At 37.1% G+C, this 21,965-nt stretch overlaps 1 protein-coding gene across 3 annotated transcripts in view; it reads right to left on the bottom strand.

Annotated features, from left to right (window-relative positions):
* The window catches only part of side-IV (sidestep IV transmembrane protein), a 446,858-nt gene that overhangs the window by 79,823 nt on the left and 345,070 nt on the right, over positions 1 to 21,965 (bottom strand). For all 3 annotated transcript variants that reach the window (XM_087358210.1, XM_087358211.1, XM_087358209.1), the window contains 2 exons: positions 21,391 to 21,523; positions 15,131 to 15,339 (listed from right to left, as the gene is read on the bottom strand). In XM_087358210.1, coding sequence (XP_087214336.1) covers positions 15,131 to 15,339; positions 21,391 to 21,523 — 342 coding nt within the window. The remainder of the gene's footprint in view (positions 1 to 15,130; positions 15,340 to 21,390; positions 21,524 to 21,965) is intronic.

The raw sequence follows: 21,965 nt of genomic DNA, 5'->3' as shown, positions 1-21,965 counted from the left end.
AACTGCATTTTTAACATTTCTTTCTCTCCAAAGAACGAAATGCAGAATAATCATATCTGTCTGCATGCTCCTTAATGACACCCTTTCATATCTGGTAATATATCATTAAGTTATCTCAGCTTCACGAATTGCAAAATTCCAAAGTGCTTACGAATAATAAATTCGAATTAACGTGAAAGGAAAAAGTCGAGACCTATTTTAAGTAATAAAAACTATAGCAGCTTCTGTGTCCAAGCATTACTTTCTGGGGATATTTATTAGAGAAAAATTAATCTCCACACATAAAACGAGACTTGAGAATTGAATAATCGGATTTATTACGTGACATACTGGCATATACAAAACAGAGGGCCACAGATCATAACGTAGACAGTATGTCGACACTACAGCGAGGTGAGTAACCAACTTGAATATGAGGTTCAACTTTTTTTCTACCTTTGGGCCAATAAAATTTTCCTCGTTGCATCCCAGGGCCAAGGAGCCCTTCATGAGGTATTCAGCAACGACAAATTAACATATAATATATAAAATAAATCTTATTAAAATATGCACAAATTACAATGAATTAACAAGTGGGATTTGAAGTGCGTACGGCCGTGAGTACGAAGATGGCTGTCTTCTGGGTATGCAAAGTTTTAAGCATGCCATGCTTTCACGTCATTTTATTGGGGAACGTAAAACCTCCTTCCGATGTCAAGAAATAATGATCAAATTATTTATTAAAATGTTTTAAAACGGTCAAAAATTTACAAATGCCAAAAACATTAAATGGTTTTTAAAAATGTTATTTACTACCGGAATAGACAGTGAACAGTGTATGTGAAAAGTGACGTAGAATAAAAATCAAGAATCAACATAACAAACCGGGATTATAGTCTAAAGACTTGAAACTTTTTTGGCTACGTCTCATCACTCTGTTATTTCTTCCGTCCCGATAGAAACATTTTAACATAAAATTAATGGTCTTTAATAAATTATATAGCACTCAAAACCAAATGTATCGAGCTGGCTATGTTACTACCTAATAGTACAACGGTACGAGAAAGTAAAATTAATTAATAACTAAGGATTAAATATTCAATTTTCTATGTTTTCTGCAATATTCAGAGACGTAATTTTCCCTGTCTGACATCCTTGTATAGAAGATCAATATAAGATTGTTAGAGATTCCTCTAACAGAAACGTAGCACAGCAGAGAAGATACAGGATTATACGAAATTACGTTAACACATCAGACGAATGCGGGAAGGTCCTGGGGAGAGAGTTTCTTGTGGGTCAAGGCTTCTTCTTAGTTGTCCACTATATTTCGAATTTAATTGCGTGCATTCACACACACCACAGAAACAGTGCTAGTAAGTGGTAGCATGAGTTCTCATTAGCGCAAAATTTATATGACACCGTGTGCATGCGTGTGGTCCAAGGCACAAACTGTAACTGGTGCACTGTTTTTATATCCTACTCATCGTCTCTGTTTTTCCTGTTAGCTTCTGGTGCTGCCCTAAAGCTATATATAGGTGCATTCAAAATTATCCTTTCGTTCAATAAATTACTATCCGTTTTCTAACAAAAACCAGTACTGAACTAATTTAGACCTTCGTAAGAAAATACTTGTTAGTTACATTAATTGTATAGCGGTATATTATTATGCAAATTAAATGATATGGAGAAGAGATAAATATTAACTCGTAATACGAAACTACGGCTGGAATTCTGTTAGGTTTATAAACAGAAATACAAGTAAAATAGCTCCTTTTCCTTAAGTAGGCAACACACCAAGCAGACGTATGGAAGAACGGAGACACAAGTCTACGCTTTCTTAATTTCGCCACGATCCTACCGCCTTACCTTTGAGGAAGGAACCCGAGTATCCATTATAAAAGAGGATGGATCAGCCACACAGCATTCAGTCGAAAAGGAAAATCCTGCCATGCCGAGAATCAAATCGCGTCCGTCTACTACCTACTCTATTCACTATATGAATAATGTAACTCTAAAGCTATTAGCACTCAGTAAATAAGTTACTTGGCTAAACTGTCGCTTTTAAAAAACAAAAATTGCCGGTTTAACAAGTTTGGGAACGCCGATGGCAGGATTATTTTACGGAAGATAATGTAAAAATCATGTAAACGGAAGAGGTCATGGAGTATTTCAAGATGTCTCAATACTCGTCTTCAAGGACTGTGAAAAGCCTCAAAGAACTAAGATTCTCAGTGCGAAGATTCGAAAGTGATGTTTCCGGAACACGAAGCCGATGGAAAATCACAACTTTCGGTTTCTGGGTTAAGAGTCAAAAATTCGGAAAACAGACACGCCATCTCAGAGCTAGTCTGGCTCGATATGCGACTGTACTTTGGAGCCCGTGAGTATTCAACACGCGTTTCCAAGAATAGGGTCGAAAACGGCTCAATATGAGTTCTCCTACGTGGAGTTCGTTGCTTAGTTCGTCATTAGTCAGTTATTTAAGCTAAAGATTTATTAAAGAGAAATATTGTTTCTCAACTAATGCGAAAATCATGAATTATGAAGATGAAAGAATGTGAAACGAAGCACGTAAAAGTACCTGAAAAAAACAAACAATTAATGCTACGATAAAGCTGAATCATGCAAAGCAATATCCCGGATGAGATTCGAAATGGGGACATTCCGGACATAATGCCGCGGTGATAAGAACTTAACAAATAAACAGCGACATTCCATAACAAAGGAATATTTTAAAGATGCTACAGATTGTCAAGTAGAAAACACTTAATTATGTGTTAATATTTCAAATAAAATGGCGTTCTAAAAAATAAAACAAAATGTTACTTAAACAGAAAGAACATTTAAAGAATAAAAATAAAACTGTAGTTGTATCCTTACGTCTTCATTTTTAAGAATCACTTTAAATCTGAAATAATAAAAAATATTAAGAATGATTAAACGACTCAAAATAAACTGGCGTCAAAATTCACTAGAAGTACCTGATTACAGGCTATACTAGTCCAACATCAAAAGTATAACGAGTGCTTGAGCGCATATAATGTTATATTTCCCCGATCAACAGACAAAATGGCAGTAAACAGAACTGAATTTGCCAGTCTGTAGTTCCCTTTGGATAGATCAAGCCTGCATCTAACGTACTTACTACGGATTAATAAATGACAAGGAGAGCATTCTTATAATATGAGTATACATGAAAATAAAACACTGCGACGTGAAAGTCATTATTATCTAAAGCTACAGCACATTTTCTCATAACGTAATTCCTTAGAGTACACATGAGTGACATTTTTCATAAGTTCCTAACTGACGTTTTTTTTTTTGTTTTTCCAGGTTACGAGAAAAAATTATAACACAGTAATTCCCTGGAGCATAATGGAGTGACATTTTTCGTAACTCTGTATCTGCTATTTATCTGGGTTTACAGGTTATAAAAAAATACTCTAACTCCAAGATGGTTTATAGAGCGAGCTTAGCAGTCTGACTTTACCCTTGACGATATTCCTTGTTGAAGATAAATACAAACAGCAACGCCCCATACAACTGATGCTGATATAAATTTAAATTATTCTTGTCTGTAAAATGGACTGGCACGTTTTTTCATGTCCAAGTGTTAAAAACAAAAATTAAAATTATAAAATTATGGGCTACCAGGTGTGGTTTACTCCTTGCTGCCTTCATCCTCAGGGCACTCATCGCCTTGATGATGGGGGTAGCGAAGACCTCTAAAACGTTGGTAAAATTCTGCCAGATAACACGGAACCAGAAGTTAGAAAGCTCTCGTCATACTCAAAGTCCTGAGAACCTCAAATACAAAATCATTGTCATCATCAAAGCCTATGAAATAAAATTACGGCATCACTAACTATATGAAGTGAGCATTGAAATGTATAACCTATTTTGGTGAAAATTGTTATTTAGTTAGCATTTCTATATCTACAAATTCGATTAAGTTAGTGTATGAACACTTCAAATTTCTTCACAAGCAATTTCGCTTAAATATATTCCTTTCCGATGAAAAGGAAAGTACGGATATGTTTCAACATGTAATTAAAAGTCATCCTGTCGGTCAGTTACAACTGATGACGGAAAGAGTTATGAGGAACTTCGAAAGTTTCTTGCTGCCAATAATACTTTAGCCTTGTTTTTACAGTTCTGAGCAAGAAAATCCTGTAGAAAATTTTAGGACAATAATACTGGAGTTCAATTTTCTGTTTGTGACCTTTTTCAGATGCTTATAAAACGAAATCTGGTAAACCCTTTCGCAAATGAAACGTTGGTGACTAACAGTTTTCACAGTTTAATTTAACAACGCTGCTTCACTTGCAAAGAACATGCGACGCTGAATAATAATTATGTATTGGTCATAAATAATAAGTAACAAGACATTTCTGAGAAAGCGGTCGAAGCTAATTTTAAACGGTATCTTGGAATTTGAGAAACAGGATCTCACGTGCCCCATCAAATACCGAAATTGGGAGTGTCTGCATATAAGTCTGTTAACACAGGTCTAAAACTTGATGAAATTCAGTCACAATAAGTTAACTTATACAGTACACTAAGTATTATCTAGTACTTAACAATACCAAAAAGACTTATCACTGAATGAACATCCTTACAACGGAAAATACGTATCCCTTAAGACGGAAACTATTTACAAAAGTTCGTCCGTTGATAAAACGTGTATTGTTGTCTACAAATTCCAATTTCCTTTTTATTAGTTCAGCATTAGTTACTCAGCCTACTTCCAAATAGTCTAATTACCCCACTTACAATTATTATAAGAATCCAGACAGATTCTGCTTTATGGATTCACATCTGGACTGACAAATCTTTTAGCTGTTACTACAGAATTCAATACTAAATAAAGTATTAATCTCACTCCTTTTACAAATTAATAACCATGTAACGAGAATCCTATAGTTATAGCATGAAGAAAACCTAACAATACGAGACTTTAATATGCAGAAGTATGTAAAATGCACGCGTCATGTAGTTACCCACAATGCAACGGAATTAAGTCACTGTGCTGAAGATAGGGAAGGTTGAAGGAACATAATTTAATACGACAAACTTGACTTCAAGTACTTCATATTCCTGCATGCATACGTCACCTCCAGACATTTCTATTAAATCTCTTTCAGATCCACTCTATCTACGGTTCATAGACTGACAACTCGATCAACATTTCGTACCCTGAAAAGGCGATATGACCAAAGAAAAAGTTTCAGAAATCTGTCGCGATTTCCACACGTCGACACAACTTTGAAAAATATCGTGTTTATATTAAGGAGCTTCACTTACAGGGCGATTGCATGTAAGATGGACGCGAGGCAACGTCTGGTTACAGCATGAGAGTTAAGCTCTCAGAATTGTAACAAATCCAAAAGGCTACACGACGCATATTGCAGAAGACTCGAGGACATTAAAGGTGTCTCCTCGGTAACACGATAGCAGACAGAGAATGTGTGAAACAATTTGTACACTATAACATTCAAAATATAAGTAACACAACGGAAAAAAACATAAGTAAAAATCAATTAGAGAAATCCTTGAAATATTATAAGTAATGGATCTCCTATTTTTAACGTCCCGCTACACACCTATGCAGGCGCTTGGGGGAGGTGAGGTATAACTCCTACCCTTTTTTGACCTCGGCACTATATAGGGGTGAGTGGTCAGCATCACACCACGAATGAATCTCCTATAGTATTGAATAAATCAGAACGATGGAGTGATGAATCTGAATTAAAGTTCGAACCATCAATCATGAATTATAGGAAACCAATCGCATTGATATACGTCAGAAAAGAAATCGAAAACCTTAATAAATTCGATGACCAACATACAACTTGTTTCTATTGTGTAAAACATATTAAGAAACTAAATTTTCCACAGAATTCTGTTCAACGAGAACCGAAAGGTTGAAGACAAATAAGATGACAAATGTAAATATGGAAAGATCACTTCTAACGTAACAGTATAACGAGACTAATGCATGATAAAATCACTTAATGAGTGTAAATATACAGTTTAGAACTGGCAAAGTTCACTCTGAGACTAAGGAGTCGCTGCATAATTGAGCGGCAATGATTTGGCTTTTGGAACAAGACAGTTTCACACTTTTCTGGAATGGTTTTACGTCACGTGACCAACTGTCGGAGTCATGTCTGCATGAGGGTTGGTTAAAAGTTTTCAAGATCTAGCATGTTGGAAGTGTCGATTACATGATCTTATTCTTAATGGTCGATTTGCGTGTTATTCACTATGAGTCATGCTTTACATCTTTCCTTGCTTAAAGAACAGGCATTTCTACTGATTCCTGACAATGAGAACCAGACACACACATACGTCTTACATCATTTTTGTTCCCCATGTTAACTTTATTTGTTCTGTTCATGGAGATTACTACGACAGAAATAAGGAAAGGAAATACAGCTACTGAGGTCACAAACAACCCCGTTACTTGCATGTTACAACTCTACAGTCACGGTTGTTTATACATTGTTTCTGATTCATAAGGCAAACTCTACTCGTTAGAATATGAATTTGTGCGTGACGTTAAAGTCTGTGGCTCTAATCTCGGAACTGCAAAGTATATTCTTATATTTATGTCATTACATTTCCTATGTAATTTCTCCTGCTAAATGCAGTCCTAGATTAATTAAAGTAGGGATCTGAACCAGCGATCCTTGAGATGCGTATTCTTCTTCTTACTACTCATAAATGCACACTTCAAAGACAAAGAAACCTCCCACATGGGAGGAGGCCAAGGCTCGACTACGGCTGTGAGATGCGCATAAGTTTTTATAATAATCTAATATGGTTCTGAATAATGAATGAATGTTACGGAGTGAATAAAATATTTAGTTTTAGGACGATGATTAATAAATGTAACAAATAAACATATTTGTTAAATAACATTAATGAGAACAATGTGTGCCTATTTACAGCTTAAAAGTAAAAATATTCCTATTTAACCGCCACGAACTTCCAATATATTTTAGTGAGTTATATATAAACTGGCTACCCGCGAGTCGACAAGAAAAGGTAAAATGCCGCACCAGATCTTAGAATGTTACAATCTCCTAATTTAAAAAAATATATTACTCCCAACATTCATTATTATTTGTGAGGGAACACGCCAGTAAGATGAAGGCACAAAGAGACACCTGCCAACAAGCCTGATATAAAACCAAGAACTTAATTGCTACGTCGAAATGATTCCATAAGCAAACACATACACATGTATAGTATTTGCATGTATGCTGATCAGGTAGGTAGAGCTTGTAGCACGTATTAGGCCAGTGGCGGGCTATCGTAAACATGTTAATATACTTTCCGGTTCTACAGAAGTCAGTAGGCATATATTTCCTGACTAAATGAGCGGCTATGTTTCTCAACAAAGACTGATCATGGAGTTGGTGTTTAAAGCCTGAAGAAATAATATTAATTTCGCGTGTTATGTGAATAATAATTAAATACGTCATCATAACATTTAGAAAACATTTAACGATGGTTGCATTAACAGCAGATTCCGATACAATGGAGTTAGTTCTGCTTCCATTTCATACGATTTATATCTAGAATGTTAATTCAATAGAAACACGATTTAAAAACTTTGCTCTTAAATGCAATTAATGGAAAAATTTTCGTGTAGAGTTTCATGATAACAAGAAAGCTACCAAATAACACAGATACACAGAGACAAAAGCGTTGTACTAACCAAAACTTGAACAGAACCTGGATTATAAAGAAATTATAAAAATTATCATTTGGAGAAATCGGCAGTTTCCAGAGAAATGAAATTATTCGGCTTTCCTCCTGAATATAAAGTAGCACAAGAATCGAAAAATGCTTTCTGCTCACAGGTATAATTAAGTTTTTGTCGTCTCTTCTCGTGTTCTTATTTGCTTCCGTTCTTTCTTGTTATTTGCACAGATCCACTGTCATTCAAGGCTACAAAGGAACAGCTATATGAGTGATCAACCTATTACAGATTGCAGAATAAAGATAATATTGGGTAGAGTTAAAGGGAAATGGTCATGACCCTTTGATAAGATATTATACACGTATTTGCCAAAGAAGTTCGTACGTAAGAACCTGAACATGTACCAAAATTAAAACATTCTGCCTTCGAGGTCAATTTCCCATCAACGAATATACGCCATTGTGTGGCAGAAATAAAGTGAGGGGAAACATAAATACAAGGTACGTGTTCCTGCTGAACCTCGAGGTGAAAAGGAAAAAGTATGGTACAACTGAAATCACGTAGTGATAATCTGAAGCAAAAGAACTGTAAGCCTTCACTGAAAGCCTCAAATGACCGCGTTAGTTAACAGCCACAGTGCGTGGCCATAAATAAACAGACACTAGTTCCTCCGTGCAGCACAGCCATTACAGCTGAGAAATTATCTCGCTGTGATGGGTACTCCATCTTGCTTTCCAACTACACACGCAGAATGGTAAGGTCCTTTCTTTTATGGTTTCTCTTCAGAGGGCTAAGGTTCGCCTCACACACTGTAAGAACTGTCTTCATCATTTACTTTTTCAATTTTAAATAAAAAATTCAGTATGTTTCTGTAAGGAAAATGCCTGAATCGGCTACTTTACAGTATTTAGCAGGCAGCTTTTGATTCACTCAAGAACACGAGTACTGGTAAAGGACGTGAGACTGTATATTTTTAAGAGGAATAAGAATACTGCAAGAGATCTACGAATGAGGACCGAGAACGCAATTTCTCCATGGAGCAGAGTCCTCATTTGGAAGATTACAGCAGCTCATAAGCAGTGCCAAATGCTCTGGTCTGGCTAGTAGTAACAAAGTCTGTATACAAACTGGAGATTCAATATTCACATCAACAGACAAGCTCTCCCATACGTAATATGCACCAAAACCACGCAGTGATGACATCAGACCGGCTTAGAATATATCAAGAATACTTCCTTACTAATTTTACGCAAATTGGGTTCAATATAAAGTATGGCTGTATTGTTTTCACAGCGGTGAGTATGAGGATTTGTGTCTTCTGGGTTATTGCGCTGTTTCAGAGGTCATTCTGGCAGTATGACCTCTGAAACGTTGGTTAACATCGACCAGACTACACAGCGCAACAACCTAGAAGACAGAAATCTTTATGATTATATTGCTCTTGAGCGCTGTGACGCTTTGTGGACTCCTAGGTAAATTACCAACGATTCGGAGAAACAACTTGTACCCATTTTTATGATCTACAAGTCTACACGGCGGAAAAACCCAGAGCAACAGCATCATCGTCTTCACCGCCACAAGAACCTAAAATCTCACAAAGTAATGCACTTTGGAACGCGATTCAGTAGACCTGCTAAATCCGTAACCATGCCAACTAGATAAATCGCAATAGAGCTTGATGGGTAACTACAGAGTGAGGAAGCTAAGCTGATTAAAACAGGGAGCACGAAATGGGTAAAACATTGAGCACGCATGGGGTTGGGGACTATAACACAACACAACACAACACTGTCAGAACGGAATCTCGAGGGAGCTGATAAGATTTTCAGAAGTGGGACAAGTCAGATGGCGTAATCCCTTACACTGAAGAAGAATAACTAATAGAAAAGAAAGTATGTATATGTATGGAAGATGACATTAAAGCTGATAAGGCGTAAGATCGTGGATTGCATTAGACCTGCTTGGGATAAGGCACAGCTGTGGGATTTTGTAACACGGCAATAAGTAATCGTACTCCATCAATGATGGGTAACCTCTTTAAGTGGGAGACTATAAATATTTATCTGCTCTATACATTTAGTTAGGTAGGCAGCTAGTACATTAGTTGGTTAAGAAAAACTAGGAATATGAAATTATTGGATGTTAACACCCACTTACACCTTCACTTTATTTAGGCACACCTCGCTTTTTCAAACAATACTGCAGCCGCATAACAATTACACAACGAATGACGAACGTTTAATTATCTAATGACAATATAATCGTTATATGCTACGTATAATAAACGCCACTATCAAAATATACACCCGTTTTCCCGTTCGGTATTAGAGTCTTGGTTTGCGGTGTTCAGGGTGTTGGGGGTTCTCGAGCAACCAATACAGATGATAAAAAATTAAAGTTTATTAAAATGTATAGAACGGTTATAAAACGCAAGTAACTGACTGACTGACAATTTTTTCAATACTGAAAACCAAGTACTGCCCCAACTACTCAATGTTTATAGCATTACTAATGACGTGTTAAATATTTTCCGACTATTGCTTACACGCTCATAATGTATTATTAAATTTCTGATTTTCATGTTAACTAACATCGTACGCACACACACAAAGAATACACATGTTTTGTACCATCATTAACTTGCTATTTGTTCTGATAATTTGCGAATCTGTTACGAGTTTCAAATTAATACTGCATCATATAAATATGTAATTAAACTGATAATGGTACTGTGATATGCGACCTCTAATGAGATAAAGTATTTCCCACTTCACACAGCACACAAACCTGCACACAGACTCGTAATTAATCATAATAGAGGCCTCCAGCAACTAAGGAAAACCAATGATATCTGCAGGACAGAGAGTGTACTAACCGAGAATAGAAATGGATATATATCGATTGCTAGTCCAAGGCATTTCTGCTACACCACCAGCATTCAGTACCACAGAGTAGGTTGGCTGCATCCAATTAGTTCTCTTAAGTGAACTGAAAGCGCTGATGGTTATGGCATTTCTCCACTGAATTAAAAATATATCTATATAACTCTTAATAAACTGCACCTTTTTCCTCTTTAATAATTTCATTTAGAAAACTATTAGCCATTTCTGAACCACTCTGTATTACCGACAACCAATGTAATAAATTGAGTTCCACAGTAATTGGTGAACCGAATCAAAAGCTTGGTCTATTAGTAGAAGGCTGCGAAACAAACGGATGAACATATGACGACGCCAAAGGCATCTGTTAACCCTTTAGATTACAAAAGTTCATCTAAATAGCATTTAAACATTCAGTTTCTGCCTCAAAGAATACACAATGCATTTCTACTACGAAATTAACAAGTTGAAATCATAAACCAATAAACACTTTACGGGGGAAATTGCAGAGTTATTGAATGTTATAGCAAACGGTATGCAAAAGATACCACTGGGTCTTAAAGGGTTAAGGCACACTGTGATATAGTAAATATTTTCCTTTATGCGTGCATGGTGAAGGGGTCTGCCGTGGCCGCGCAGTCTGAGGCGTGGGTCGCTGGGTTCAAATCCCACTCAAGCCATAGATGTTTATCCGCGTTTTTCTGTGTTGTGATGTCCTGTGTACAGGTAGAGGCCTTGCGACGGGCCGATCCCTCGTCCAAGGAGTCCTACCGAATGTCTATTGATCAAGCCAACGAAAAATTGGAACCCGCAGTGCTCAGGCACTTGAAGAACGGGTCGTTCCCAGTATCCCAGTGGATGGTGAATCCACCCCCTGCAGTATCTGAAGAATGTGTTTCCTGTTGTGTTTATTACGCGTCTATCATGGACAATTAAATGTGTTAAATTATTATCAAAAATCCAATAATTAACGATGCCACTACACCAACCCATCATTTAAATTATAAGAAGTTATAATGCCATATCTCTCATATTTACACTTGCATTCTGTGATCATATGCTGAACTCTTCTGATCCAATCTTTTACTTCAAATGAAAACACTTTTACACAGACAGAGACTGGCAATATATGTTTACTGTTGTTTCCTCACTTCAACCCGCGACCCTTGGTTGATAGGACCATATGATGAACGTTTCGGGTAATCTGATTTATTGCTGTACAATACCACATACAAAGATAACATCAGTATCTCAGATAAGGAATCGATATTTGCATGCGTACCTGTGACACATGCATCTCAATATCACAATCTAATATTCTGTCGTCATATTTCATCCCAACTATTTAAAAACCACACGTCAACGAACACTGACAAAAATAAACACAAAAACTAACTCATAAATATTTGGTCATTGCCAAACAAAGTTATTTTCCGGTTTCCATATGAACCGTATAATTGTTATTTAAACTTTCCCAGATGACGCCGTGTATATATGCAAATATCATACTGAATTACTGTGACTGTCATGCACATTATTTCGTCTGCTAAAAGTTTCCCGTTTACAATGATGGACAAATCTATAGTACTTAATAAACAGTAGTGTGTAATGAACAGAACTACAGTTATAATGTCTTAATAATATACATAGCATTCGGGTTCTTAAATGAAATCAGATCATTAGTGAGTAGTAGGCTTAAGAACTGCATATCATTTCCCTCAGAAACACAGCAGTAGATATGTTACAGAAATTTAATAATATCAATGGTGGATACATCGCCCTAAAGAACACGCATAAATATAAATATTGTAACTACTCTCAAAAATGGCAGTGCAAAGTAGATGTCGAGCGTGGCACTGGAATGTAATTAAGTGACAGCATTCTTTCCGCGACTAACTTACATGCCTACAACAGGCAGCTTGTCAGAGTAAGATTGGTGATTTGTATACAATAAATAGATACAACAAAATGTTGATAATAAACTATAAAGAGAAATTACAAATATACGTAAATTTGACGCAGGCCTACTGACAACTTAGACTACACATTTAACATTTATTATAGTGTGAAATTTTGCTCCAACCCTGAAGACGAGGGCAATGTCTATCTGTGAATCTATGAAACATTGTCATATACCGACGAGTCTACACGGCGTCAAAATCTAATACGAACAAACTCCTATGATGTGCATAAGACCGAAGATCAACAGTTTCATTAATTTGTTCCCGGCACCATTCTTCTCTTGAGCTTTGTTTCGGATCTTCATAAAACTTCCTCACCAGGACTCGATCCCAGGACAGTTCTCGGTGTTCTGGCGGTCCGAAATAAACATCTTTTGCCAAGGCGCCGTGCTTAATATCCGAGCTACAGAAATCATCTTCACTGGCGTCCGAAAACATAATTTTTCGGGATTCTGGTCTGTGTTTCTGCAATATCCTCTTCGAAACAGATGACTTTGGTACAGGCGCAATTTTTCTATCACGCTTAGTTTTTGAGCTATCAGAAACGCCGTCAGCGGCAATCGAACTCAGGACACATCTTCCGAAGTTTTACCCTTATATGGTATAAGCGAACAAACACATAAATCAACAATTTCAATTTAAAATGTTTGGTTGTTATGGCTTTGAAGTGTGATTCACGTTTTCATTCTGTTTCATTTTCGATTTCCAGTGGCTTTGAATGCTGCTGGGTGTCATGGCAAAGAGCGAGATAAACTCAAACACCAATGAGAGGGGAAAATCAATCTTAAATTCTTCGGTGGCTAGGCCCAAGGTAATGCTACACTTAACTGTGGCGGTAACGTGTAGGATCGAAAAATATTCCGACGCATAAGCGTGAGTTTTATGTCAGTGCTACTGATCAGGTCGTAACAACTTTAATAAGGCTGCTAAATGCAAATAAGAATACGTGAAGTGAGTAACTTTTACGTTCACCTAACTCAGGAGTTTTAATTAAATTCAACGCTGAATGTAATGAAAGCATTCAAATGGCTCTACGTTTGGAATATCTTACATAAATAATAGCAATAATTTTTAATTTCATATTCTTGACGTAGTCCAAACAACTGTGAATAGAAATTAACTAAATTCAAATATGCCAAACCTGTTTTAAGCGACAGTATTTTAGTACAAATTTACGAGACTCTCCATAAGGAACAGAAACAAGGAAAAGGACCTTCAGATATTTCGCGCGAAGGTGAATGGGTAATACCGAATATTGTCATTATACGGACAATTATTTTTCTTACAAATTCTCAGTTTCCTCCAGTTCATATACATTAAACATCCCACTGTTAAAGACTTGATTCTGTTTCTGTTTCCTAAGATACATTCCTCAGTTTACCAAGTGCGACTGTAGGTACGTAGACTATCAACTGTTTGTACATACGTCAATCTGAATTTTCTCCTAGTTTCAAACGCAGAACAAAAGTTCAGTATTTTCACTGGATACAGTTAACCAACCAGATATCCACTGTTTCGGAAGTCTAATCGTAAAGCAGAGACTATTTCAATTATGTCAACTATCAACATCATAAATCCACTGAGTACGTTAGCCCGTGACCATTCTGTCACGGACAGAATCTAAAACCGCCTTACAGCATATTTGCGATTACAACACACAAAAAGGAATCTGATCCTGACATAAGTAGGATCTATGTTTCGAAGATGGCTGTCTTCCGTAGTAGTCCGGTAGAAGTTTACCAACGTTTCAGAGATCCTTGCTGCATCCATCACCAACACGATCAATCAGAAGACAGCCATTTTTTTCTTGATACAGGCATAGAATTCACTCAAAAATCGTGATAAATCTAATTTTAACTTTCTACTAACGGAAGTGATTCTTTGTAGCAAAAATTATTATAACATTGATAGTAAAGAGATTCTGTATATCGTGGCATTCTGTAGTAACAGAAAAACGGAAAACAAAGTTGTGTGAGCTTCTTAATCAACACCATAAAAGCCTGGGGGTAGTGGGGATATAGCTTTACACATTTTTAAACTTGGCAGTAGATGAAGGTGACTGGTAAGTTTCACGCTCCGACTGCTTTATCATCGAGGAAAGGGACCCCAGTGCCTATTCAGCAGGCAACTGAGGAGAAACTATGTCCATACTGAAAGCGGTGGAAAAAGAAATATGTCTGCCTCTGAAGAGATTCGAATTCTGTTCGTCCAGCCCGAATGAACTACTCGGCTCTTGGAAGAGCGGTGTTCAATAAGATTATCACTGATTTAATTTACAAACTGCTTCATTACACTTGTAAATACGTCTGTAATTCTTTTTTACAATTTCGTGAAAAGTGCACGTGTATGAAGTTGTGAAAGAAGAGTATGACGAGGTCTTTCTATTCTGACATTTAGAGAAAATTAAAACAAATACTAAAATAGGAGGCATATTTGAAGAAGCCATTTTCTGTTTCTCAGAAGCCAGACTGAGGAATGTATGAAGCACTGCTTCACAAAGACTATTTGCCTTCATTAGAATTTCTTTACGACGAAAAGACACAAAGACTGAGAACAGAGGTGAGCGGCGTAAACTACAGCAAACTCAAACACAAACTCACCGATGACGGTTAGGTTTATTTTGAGATTTCGTGTTGGGGTGTTGCGGAAGTCCACTCGACACCGATACATCCCTTCGTCAGAGAGAGCGACGTCATCCACTAGGAGTTGGGCCGGAGTGGACGCTGTCCTGAAGTACGCTCTGGTACCAAACGCCGAAGGCGCAGACCACAATCTCGCTTGACCAAACTGACGCCCTCGCACATCGAAACTGTTCAACAGAAGGAGACAAAAAAATCTTTATTTCACCTCATAAATATTCTTGCAACTAAGAAGTTCTGTGACACGAATATTAATGTTCATCTAGAATATTGCGTGCTGGTTTTGCTGTTGCTTTCCAAAGTACACAATTCAATAAAAGATGATAATCAAATGTTTTATTGTACTGAGTAAAAGTGTTATTTTGGACAATGTCCGTCGTCTTAATTTAAAAAAACCACCTTTCGAAAACTACATTCTGCTCTCGTCATCAGGTAGAAAAAGGGATGAGAACAGAAAATGTGTCTGTTGGACATCCTGTCTGAACTAATCTCAAGCCATGGCAGCTTCGCGTGCGTCAATTTCTTGATATATTGTCTATAGGTTAATGATGGAAGACGTAAGTATATGCAACAGTGAACGAAGGGACATAAACCTCAGCTTATGAAAATACCAAACACAAAAACTCCTTCAATTATTAGCCTTTTCCTTTATTCAAGTGTCTTTGTATTTTTAGATGAACTTTATAGCGTCGCGTTACTTCCAACTGGTCTGCACAGCAAGACTACAAATTTAGATGTAACAAATAAAACTGTCTCAGACAAAAATGAACGTTGAGTGACAATACGGCACATATAAACATTTATATACTCTATTGTCACATCACGAAGTGTTTACTGTCAACATTTATGCTCGTAGGGCCGATTTACTTCAAAATTCTTATTAGTCGTCAACGTACATAAAGTTTAACTTCAAGAATCAGAGCGAAAACTTTTATGTCAAGGTATTACGTCCTCCATATCGTGTTTTGAAATTACCCGTTTTATTAAACAGCTCTACAGAGTAACTTCTTTATATGCGTGAAGTTGTTCGTATGTGCTAACAGGTCTAACACGCCCTCTCTGCGCCGATGACTATGAAAGCTCGTGTGCATCGATTAGTATAATGGCCGGCTTTAATTACACTGACCACATTATTCGGTCCAAGTATGCAGGAATATGTCGCCACAAATAAACTACCTTCATGATCTTTGGAGAGGTCTTAGTTAGATAGCCGTTTAATATTAAGAAATGCACCTGAAGATGGTACTGTCAGGCTGAAACATGAAGCTCAACGACATTACATTTGTAATAAAGAGGGTGTGTTGATGGTGACGTCGGAAAAATACTTATTTCACATTATGTATTTTCGTTCCTCTATAGCCATTCCTCTATTAAAATTAATTTTTTATATATTTATAAATATTTCAAACTTTAAACGTCTTCACCATTGCCTTAAAAAATAAAGGCATTTTGATTTCAGTCACTCTAATGATATTTACATCCAATAAAATTATGAGACAATCACTGAAGGCGACTCCTTAATGGTTCAGAGACGAAGTAGTTACTTATTTAAGAGTGTTTCTATGGAATTCGCTTCAACAGGCTTCGAAAACGCACAAGAACCTGTCATTAAAGAAAGTGTCCCAGCCGACATTCGAAATATGTATCTCACGAACAGAATTTCAAAGCTGCTGTAATAACATATTCAGTCACAAAGCTTGCCACTGACGTCACAGTTTTATAACTTAATTATGACTCTCATTTCGCGACAACAAACGAAACAATGATTTATACATTAGCACTGTTCCATATTTTAATAGCCACACTTATCATTTCAAACCGGTCTGACTGTAATAAGAAATTAAACTTCAACGACAACGACAGCGACAGGCCGACTCCAATTTAAAAATTCAATTTTTAATATCTTATGAGGATGTCCGGAAAATAAGTGTGAGCTACGGCGCTGTACGGTTTTGTGACGGACTTGCTGGAGAAAAGGATATCGTCACTCTATGTCCGGTACTCGCAAAATAAAGAAATTGAAGATTCCATGACGGACACCTCACAGCTCTGGAAATGAATGCTAGTGTTTAGGTAAATCCTACAAAAATATATTATATCAGACACAGGTTCTACAGTAGGAATAACATAGACTACAAGTAAGATTAATCAGTTCGTAACACAATTTTGCACACCTAATTATTTAAAGCGAGGTAATTACTGGTTCATATCTGTAAACGATTTTTAATTCTTAATTCCTTGAAACATTTTAAATATATGTGTGGAATTAACTGTGAGTCAAAAAACATAAAGGCATGTCAATCGATACAGGCGAACGCAAATGTCCTAAGCTTTTCAACAAAGTTGAAACCGAAGCAAGACCTATGATAACGGTCTTCCCAAAAACAAACCCCGACGATTTAAACATTTAATTTCTTTGATATATGTTCCTTATTGCAGTCAGGACATTTGGAAAGAACTTTAACAACCGTACTAACGCTGAACGTTCCATTATTTGGAACGTCTCTCAACAGGAGAGATATCAACTGCCGATTCATGTGTCCGGCGAGCGCCATGTCTGCATTATACATAATGTGCACGCAGGACGTTGGCGCTAGTGTCGGAAGCACCACGGCTTGCATAACGTACAGGAAACACGGCACTTCCGGATAAAGCCTCATCAGAGCTGTACTTCATGATACGCAGTAGAGAGCAGGTCATGTAATCTACCGAATGCAGTAACACTCTTGTAATATCTGCACTCGAAGGTCTGTAGTGGCACTATTCGAACATAAGAAGCCATGAAATCTGTGGCGAATTTCAACACGGTCTCGTCAGAGCTTTACCTGTACTATGTAACATGCAGTACACAAAGGGTACAGAGTAGGAAATGAGATTTACAACATGCAGCAATAAGTATGATCATATATCCACTCCACGAGCTGTAGTTGCACCACCTATACTAAGAGGTCATTCAGCCTGTTGTTAATTACAACAGCCTCGTCAAAGCTGCACTTATACTCCGTAACATGAATGTAATAAACGATATTGTAATAGAAGTTCAAAAGTGAGAATGTTAATATTTAACGTTTTCATCAAGGTTGTAGTCCACGACATTTGTCAACAAATACTTCAATTTTTACTATTTAAGAAAGTACTCGTGTCACTGATTGACTCTCGGATTTTAACGACGCTTTTAAGCTTCACTTTTGTATACAGCGTCAGATTTTAATAAGAATGAAAATGACGGAAAGGGAATGATGTGAAAGGCCTTTGCTGTCCCAGCATTTGCTGAAAATCAAAAACAACTATAATCTTAATATTCGGTTTCCTTGCCGATATTTGAACGAGAATCTCTTGAATACGGAGGACTGCTAACCACTCCTACGCGACGTTCGGTGTGGAAAATGCTGTTCTAATGAACCGATATAAACACAATAGCATTTTGTCTCCAAGCGGAACCTGCTTGTTTTTGATACCTCTCGTTAATAGAATATATCTAGATAAACGTAACGTGTCTTGTTTCTATATTTCAGTTTAATTAATTTCAGTCGTGAAATTTTCGTCTGATACTGACAACGTATTTTAAATTACCCCATCGCACTGGACTGGCCACATACATCTAGCTCCTGTTAATTAAATTCAAACTTAATTTCATGACTTGCAGAAACTTTATGTTTTTCTTCACTTTTTCTTTAAACGGGTAAAGTTAGGCCTAGTTCATTAGTTAGGTTTGAACTTTATGAACATCCAGACTCTGCTCTTTCTGCATGTTACTAAGTTCATATTCACAGGCGAATGCAGTAGTGAACGCTTTATTATGATTTAAACATAAGCTGATTTACATGTAAGCTCCAGGCTCCACAAGAACTTAGTAGTTTTACTAAAAACAAGAAGCAGCAAGTTGCTTAACCTGTGTAATATCGCAGCAAAAATTGTTTTTTGCCACACACCGACAAACGTTAACGCAAAACGCCCTTGAATTAAATGCAGGCTTTATTCTACAAGCCAAAAATAGCTCACATTCTTCAATATGAAATTAGTGTAAGCGGATCAGAGATGTTTTTAAATATTCTACAGTCAACATTCTCACATTTTACATCGTCGTTGCTTTAATGACAACCTCATAAGTATTATTACTGCCTTGGTGTTAATAGTCGTTGTTTCTGGCTACTGTCCGATGCATTCCGGTAACATTAAATGTGCTGTTTCGGTAATTTTCACGCTTTCTTACCCTTATAAAGCTTTACATCAGTAACCATTGTTTATGTAAGAACAATACAAATATTACTTGCGTTTCAATATTTAATTCTTCCCTTATTTGGTTACTGTATTAATATATGTTGAACACAAATAATAAAATCGTCCTGATGCCGTTTTACCAAACTTCCAATTATTTTTTTCTGTCGTAGATAAAAATATTGTCATCAGCCTGTTGTCTAGCAACTTCTATTCATAGCCTTAATAAAGGTGAGATATCTATACGAAACAGCTGACGTTGTAACTCAAAACAAGACAAGAAACATTAAAAAGTGAATGGCATAAAGCATTTTACAACTTTCATCTGCGTTTAAACTCGCTGTAACTTAACAACTAACAAATGACGGACTTCGGTGATGTGAGGGTCCCACTAATTCTTGCTTCAGTTACTCACACATAAACAATACGAGGGAATATAACGTGCTGTAAATATTGACCGTGGAATATTAAAAAAATAATATTCTAATATTCTTCTGAACGAATAGATAAAACTACGTAAAACACTACTCCAATAGCATAATCTGTCATCTAATGAAAACGTATTACATATTTAGACATACTATAAAATATATTACGTTTTAAGATAAAAAACAAATACTTTCATATCATAAAAGCTGCAACCCCGATGCTAGTAGCAGCTATGTGCTGCTAAATCGCAGTCTCTTAACTTCCATTTTCTCTCAAACATAGCCGAGAAATCCAACAGAATGAGAATCTAGCGCCTACGGTGACGTAAGGGTCGAGGGTTTGCATGCAATGGGAGGAACCGACCTGATTCTTCAATAATTTCCACGCCACAATACAGAGATAGCGCAGAGAACGGGATTGGTTTTAGAAAAGACTTCCTGGAACACACAGTAGCCAACTTACGACGAATGCTAAGTTGAAACATTTCAATGCATTGCCCCTCCCAAGTTAAACACCATGATAAAGGTACGAACAAAAGCCCAAACAGACGAGAATCACGCACGGTTGTGGTGCGGTGATTGCCTGGCCGGACCTCAAAAAAGCGCGATCATTCCTGTGCCTCTTCGACTTTATAACTGCATTTTCAGCAAATGTGTAAAAGAAACGCTTTGTATGTTCCTTATTGAGCTATAAAATATTACGACGTACAGCACAAATACGAATTGACAGAAATTAAACTAGTTGAGAAATATAAGCGCACTTTGTCACAATTTGAAATTTAAAATTTGGGAATGGTACAAATGATGGAAGTTGTATAATATCAACGACCTTTCAATGAGCGAATAAGCGGGTGTGTATCACCTGTCTGCCTGAGTAATGACGTAATCATATACAAATTTGACTGTGCGGCTGAGTGGGGATTCCCCAGGCAACCAAAACAACCAAGATGACCAAAGTAACAATTAAAACGAGAACGCCTTGGGGATGTAAAGGTCTTGCAGATACCACACAATCTAAGAAAGGTGGTTGTAAATAACACAGGATAATGTCTACTGGACGCAAATAAGGAACAATTTGCGGATACTCTAAATAACTAACTAACTATCCAACAAACTGCCTGACTAACTATCTTACCGACCAACCAACTTACCAACTAATTAATTCCATCGTGCAGAGTCCGTTTTGTTACGCGAAAACGAAACTCAGGTAGTCAAAATTTCCCGCCTTTTGTAGAAAAGAATGTTCATAACCGTGTTCACAAGAGGCTGCCAACAGTCCTTCTCCTGAACCAGATGAATCCAACCCACAGTCTCCTGCCCAATTTCCATAATATCATTCTAAATACGATACTCCTTTCATTTGAAAAGCCATCCCAGAACGGGGAAAATTTGTGACAGATAAAAGCATTGCGTTCCTTAATCAATTTACGAAAAACATAATTAATTTCAAGTTATCGACTTCACCCAAGTCATATTATGAGGAAATTTTAAGAAAAGCTGGTGTCTCACATCCTTCCCGCATCTCGAAGTCAACAACACTGACGGTCTCTATGTTCCGTATACCGAATCACTCACCTGTACAAAGGCTCCCCATCCGCTTCCTTGAACCAGAGCACCATATAGACAGCATCATCACGATCACGTGGCGTGATATCGCAAGGCATCATCGTCTTCTTACCAAGCACTCCCCGCACATCCACAATCGGAACTGCAACAAAAATCAGCATTATAGTGTTAAACAATACTGCGGTAGCAGAACCCAAAATTTTATAGATATCCTTGGATTTTATCCAAGAAAATCCTGCATGCCTTCATTTCCCCCATTTTACATGCGTGTGCAGTCCATCAATGTCCTGACTGCAGTGCGTTCAGTGATGAAATTTAATGTAACTGTCACTTCCGGCTCCCAGTTGGAAACGCATGACTCATTGACAAGCGCTACAAGCTTTTACCGATACGAATCAAGTATCGCTTCATGAAAGCAAGTCACAATTGCGTTCAACCTCGATCAGTGTCATGGCAGCTGAATACCCTACCTCCCTCCTTCCCTCACTGCAAAGAAAATTCAAGACGATTCGATTGTTTATCTGTCGAAGCTACACGACCTATAGAGCTGATTATAAATAAAGTCATAAAATCAAGCAGATAAG

The sequence above is a fragment of the Zootermopsis nevadensis genome, unplaced genomic scaffold (genome assembly GCF_977971745.1).
Source record: "Zootermopsis nevadensis isolate Lab colony 2312 unplaced genomic scaffold, Znev_1.0 Znev_ptg000029l, whole genome shotgun sequence".
In the NCBI taxonomy this organism is placed as follows: domain Eukaryota; kingdom Metazoa; phylum Arthropoda; class Insecta; order Blattodea; family Termopsidae; genus Zootermopsis; species Zootermopsis nevadensis.
This window is presented reverse-complemented; position numbering and strand designations above follow the sequence as displayed.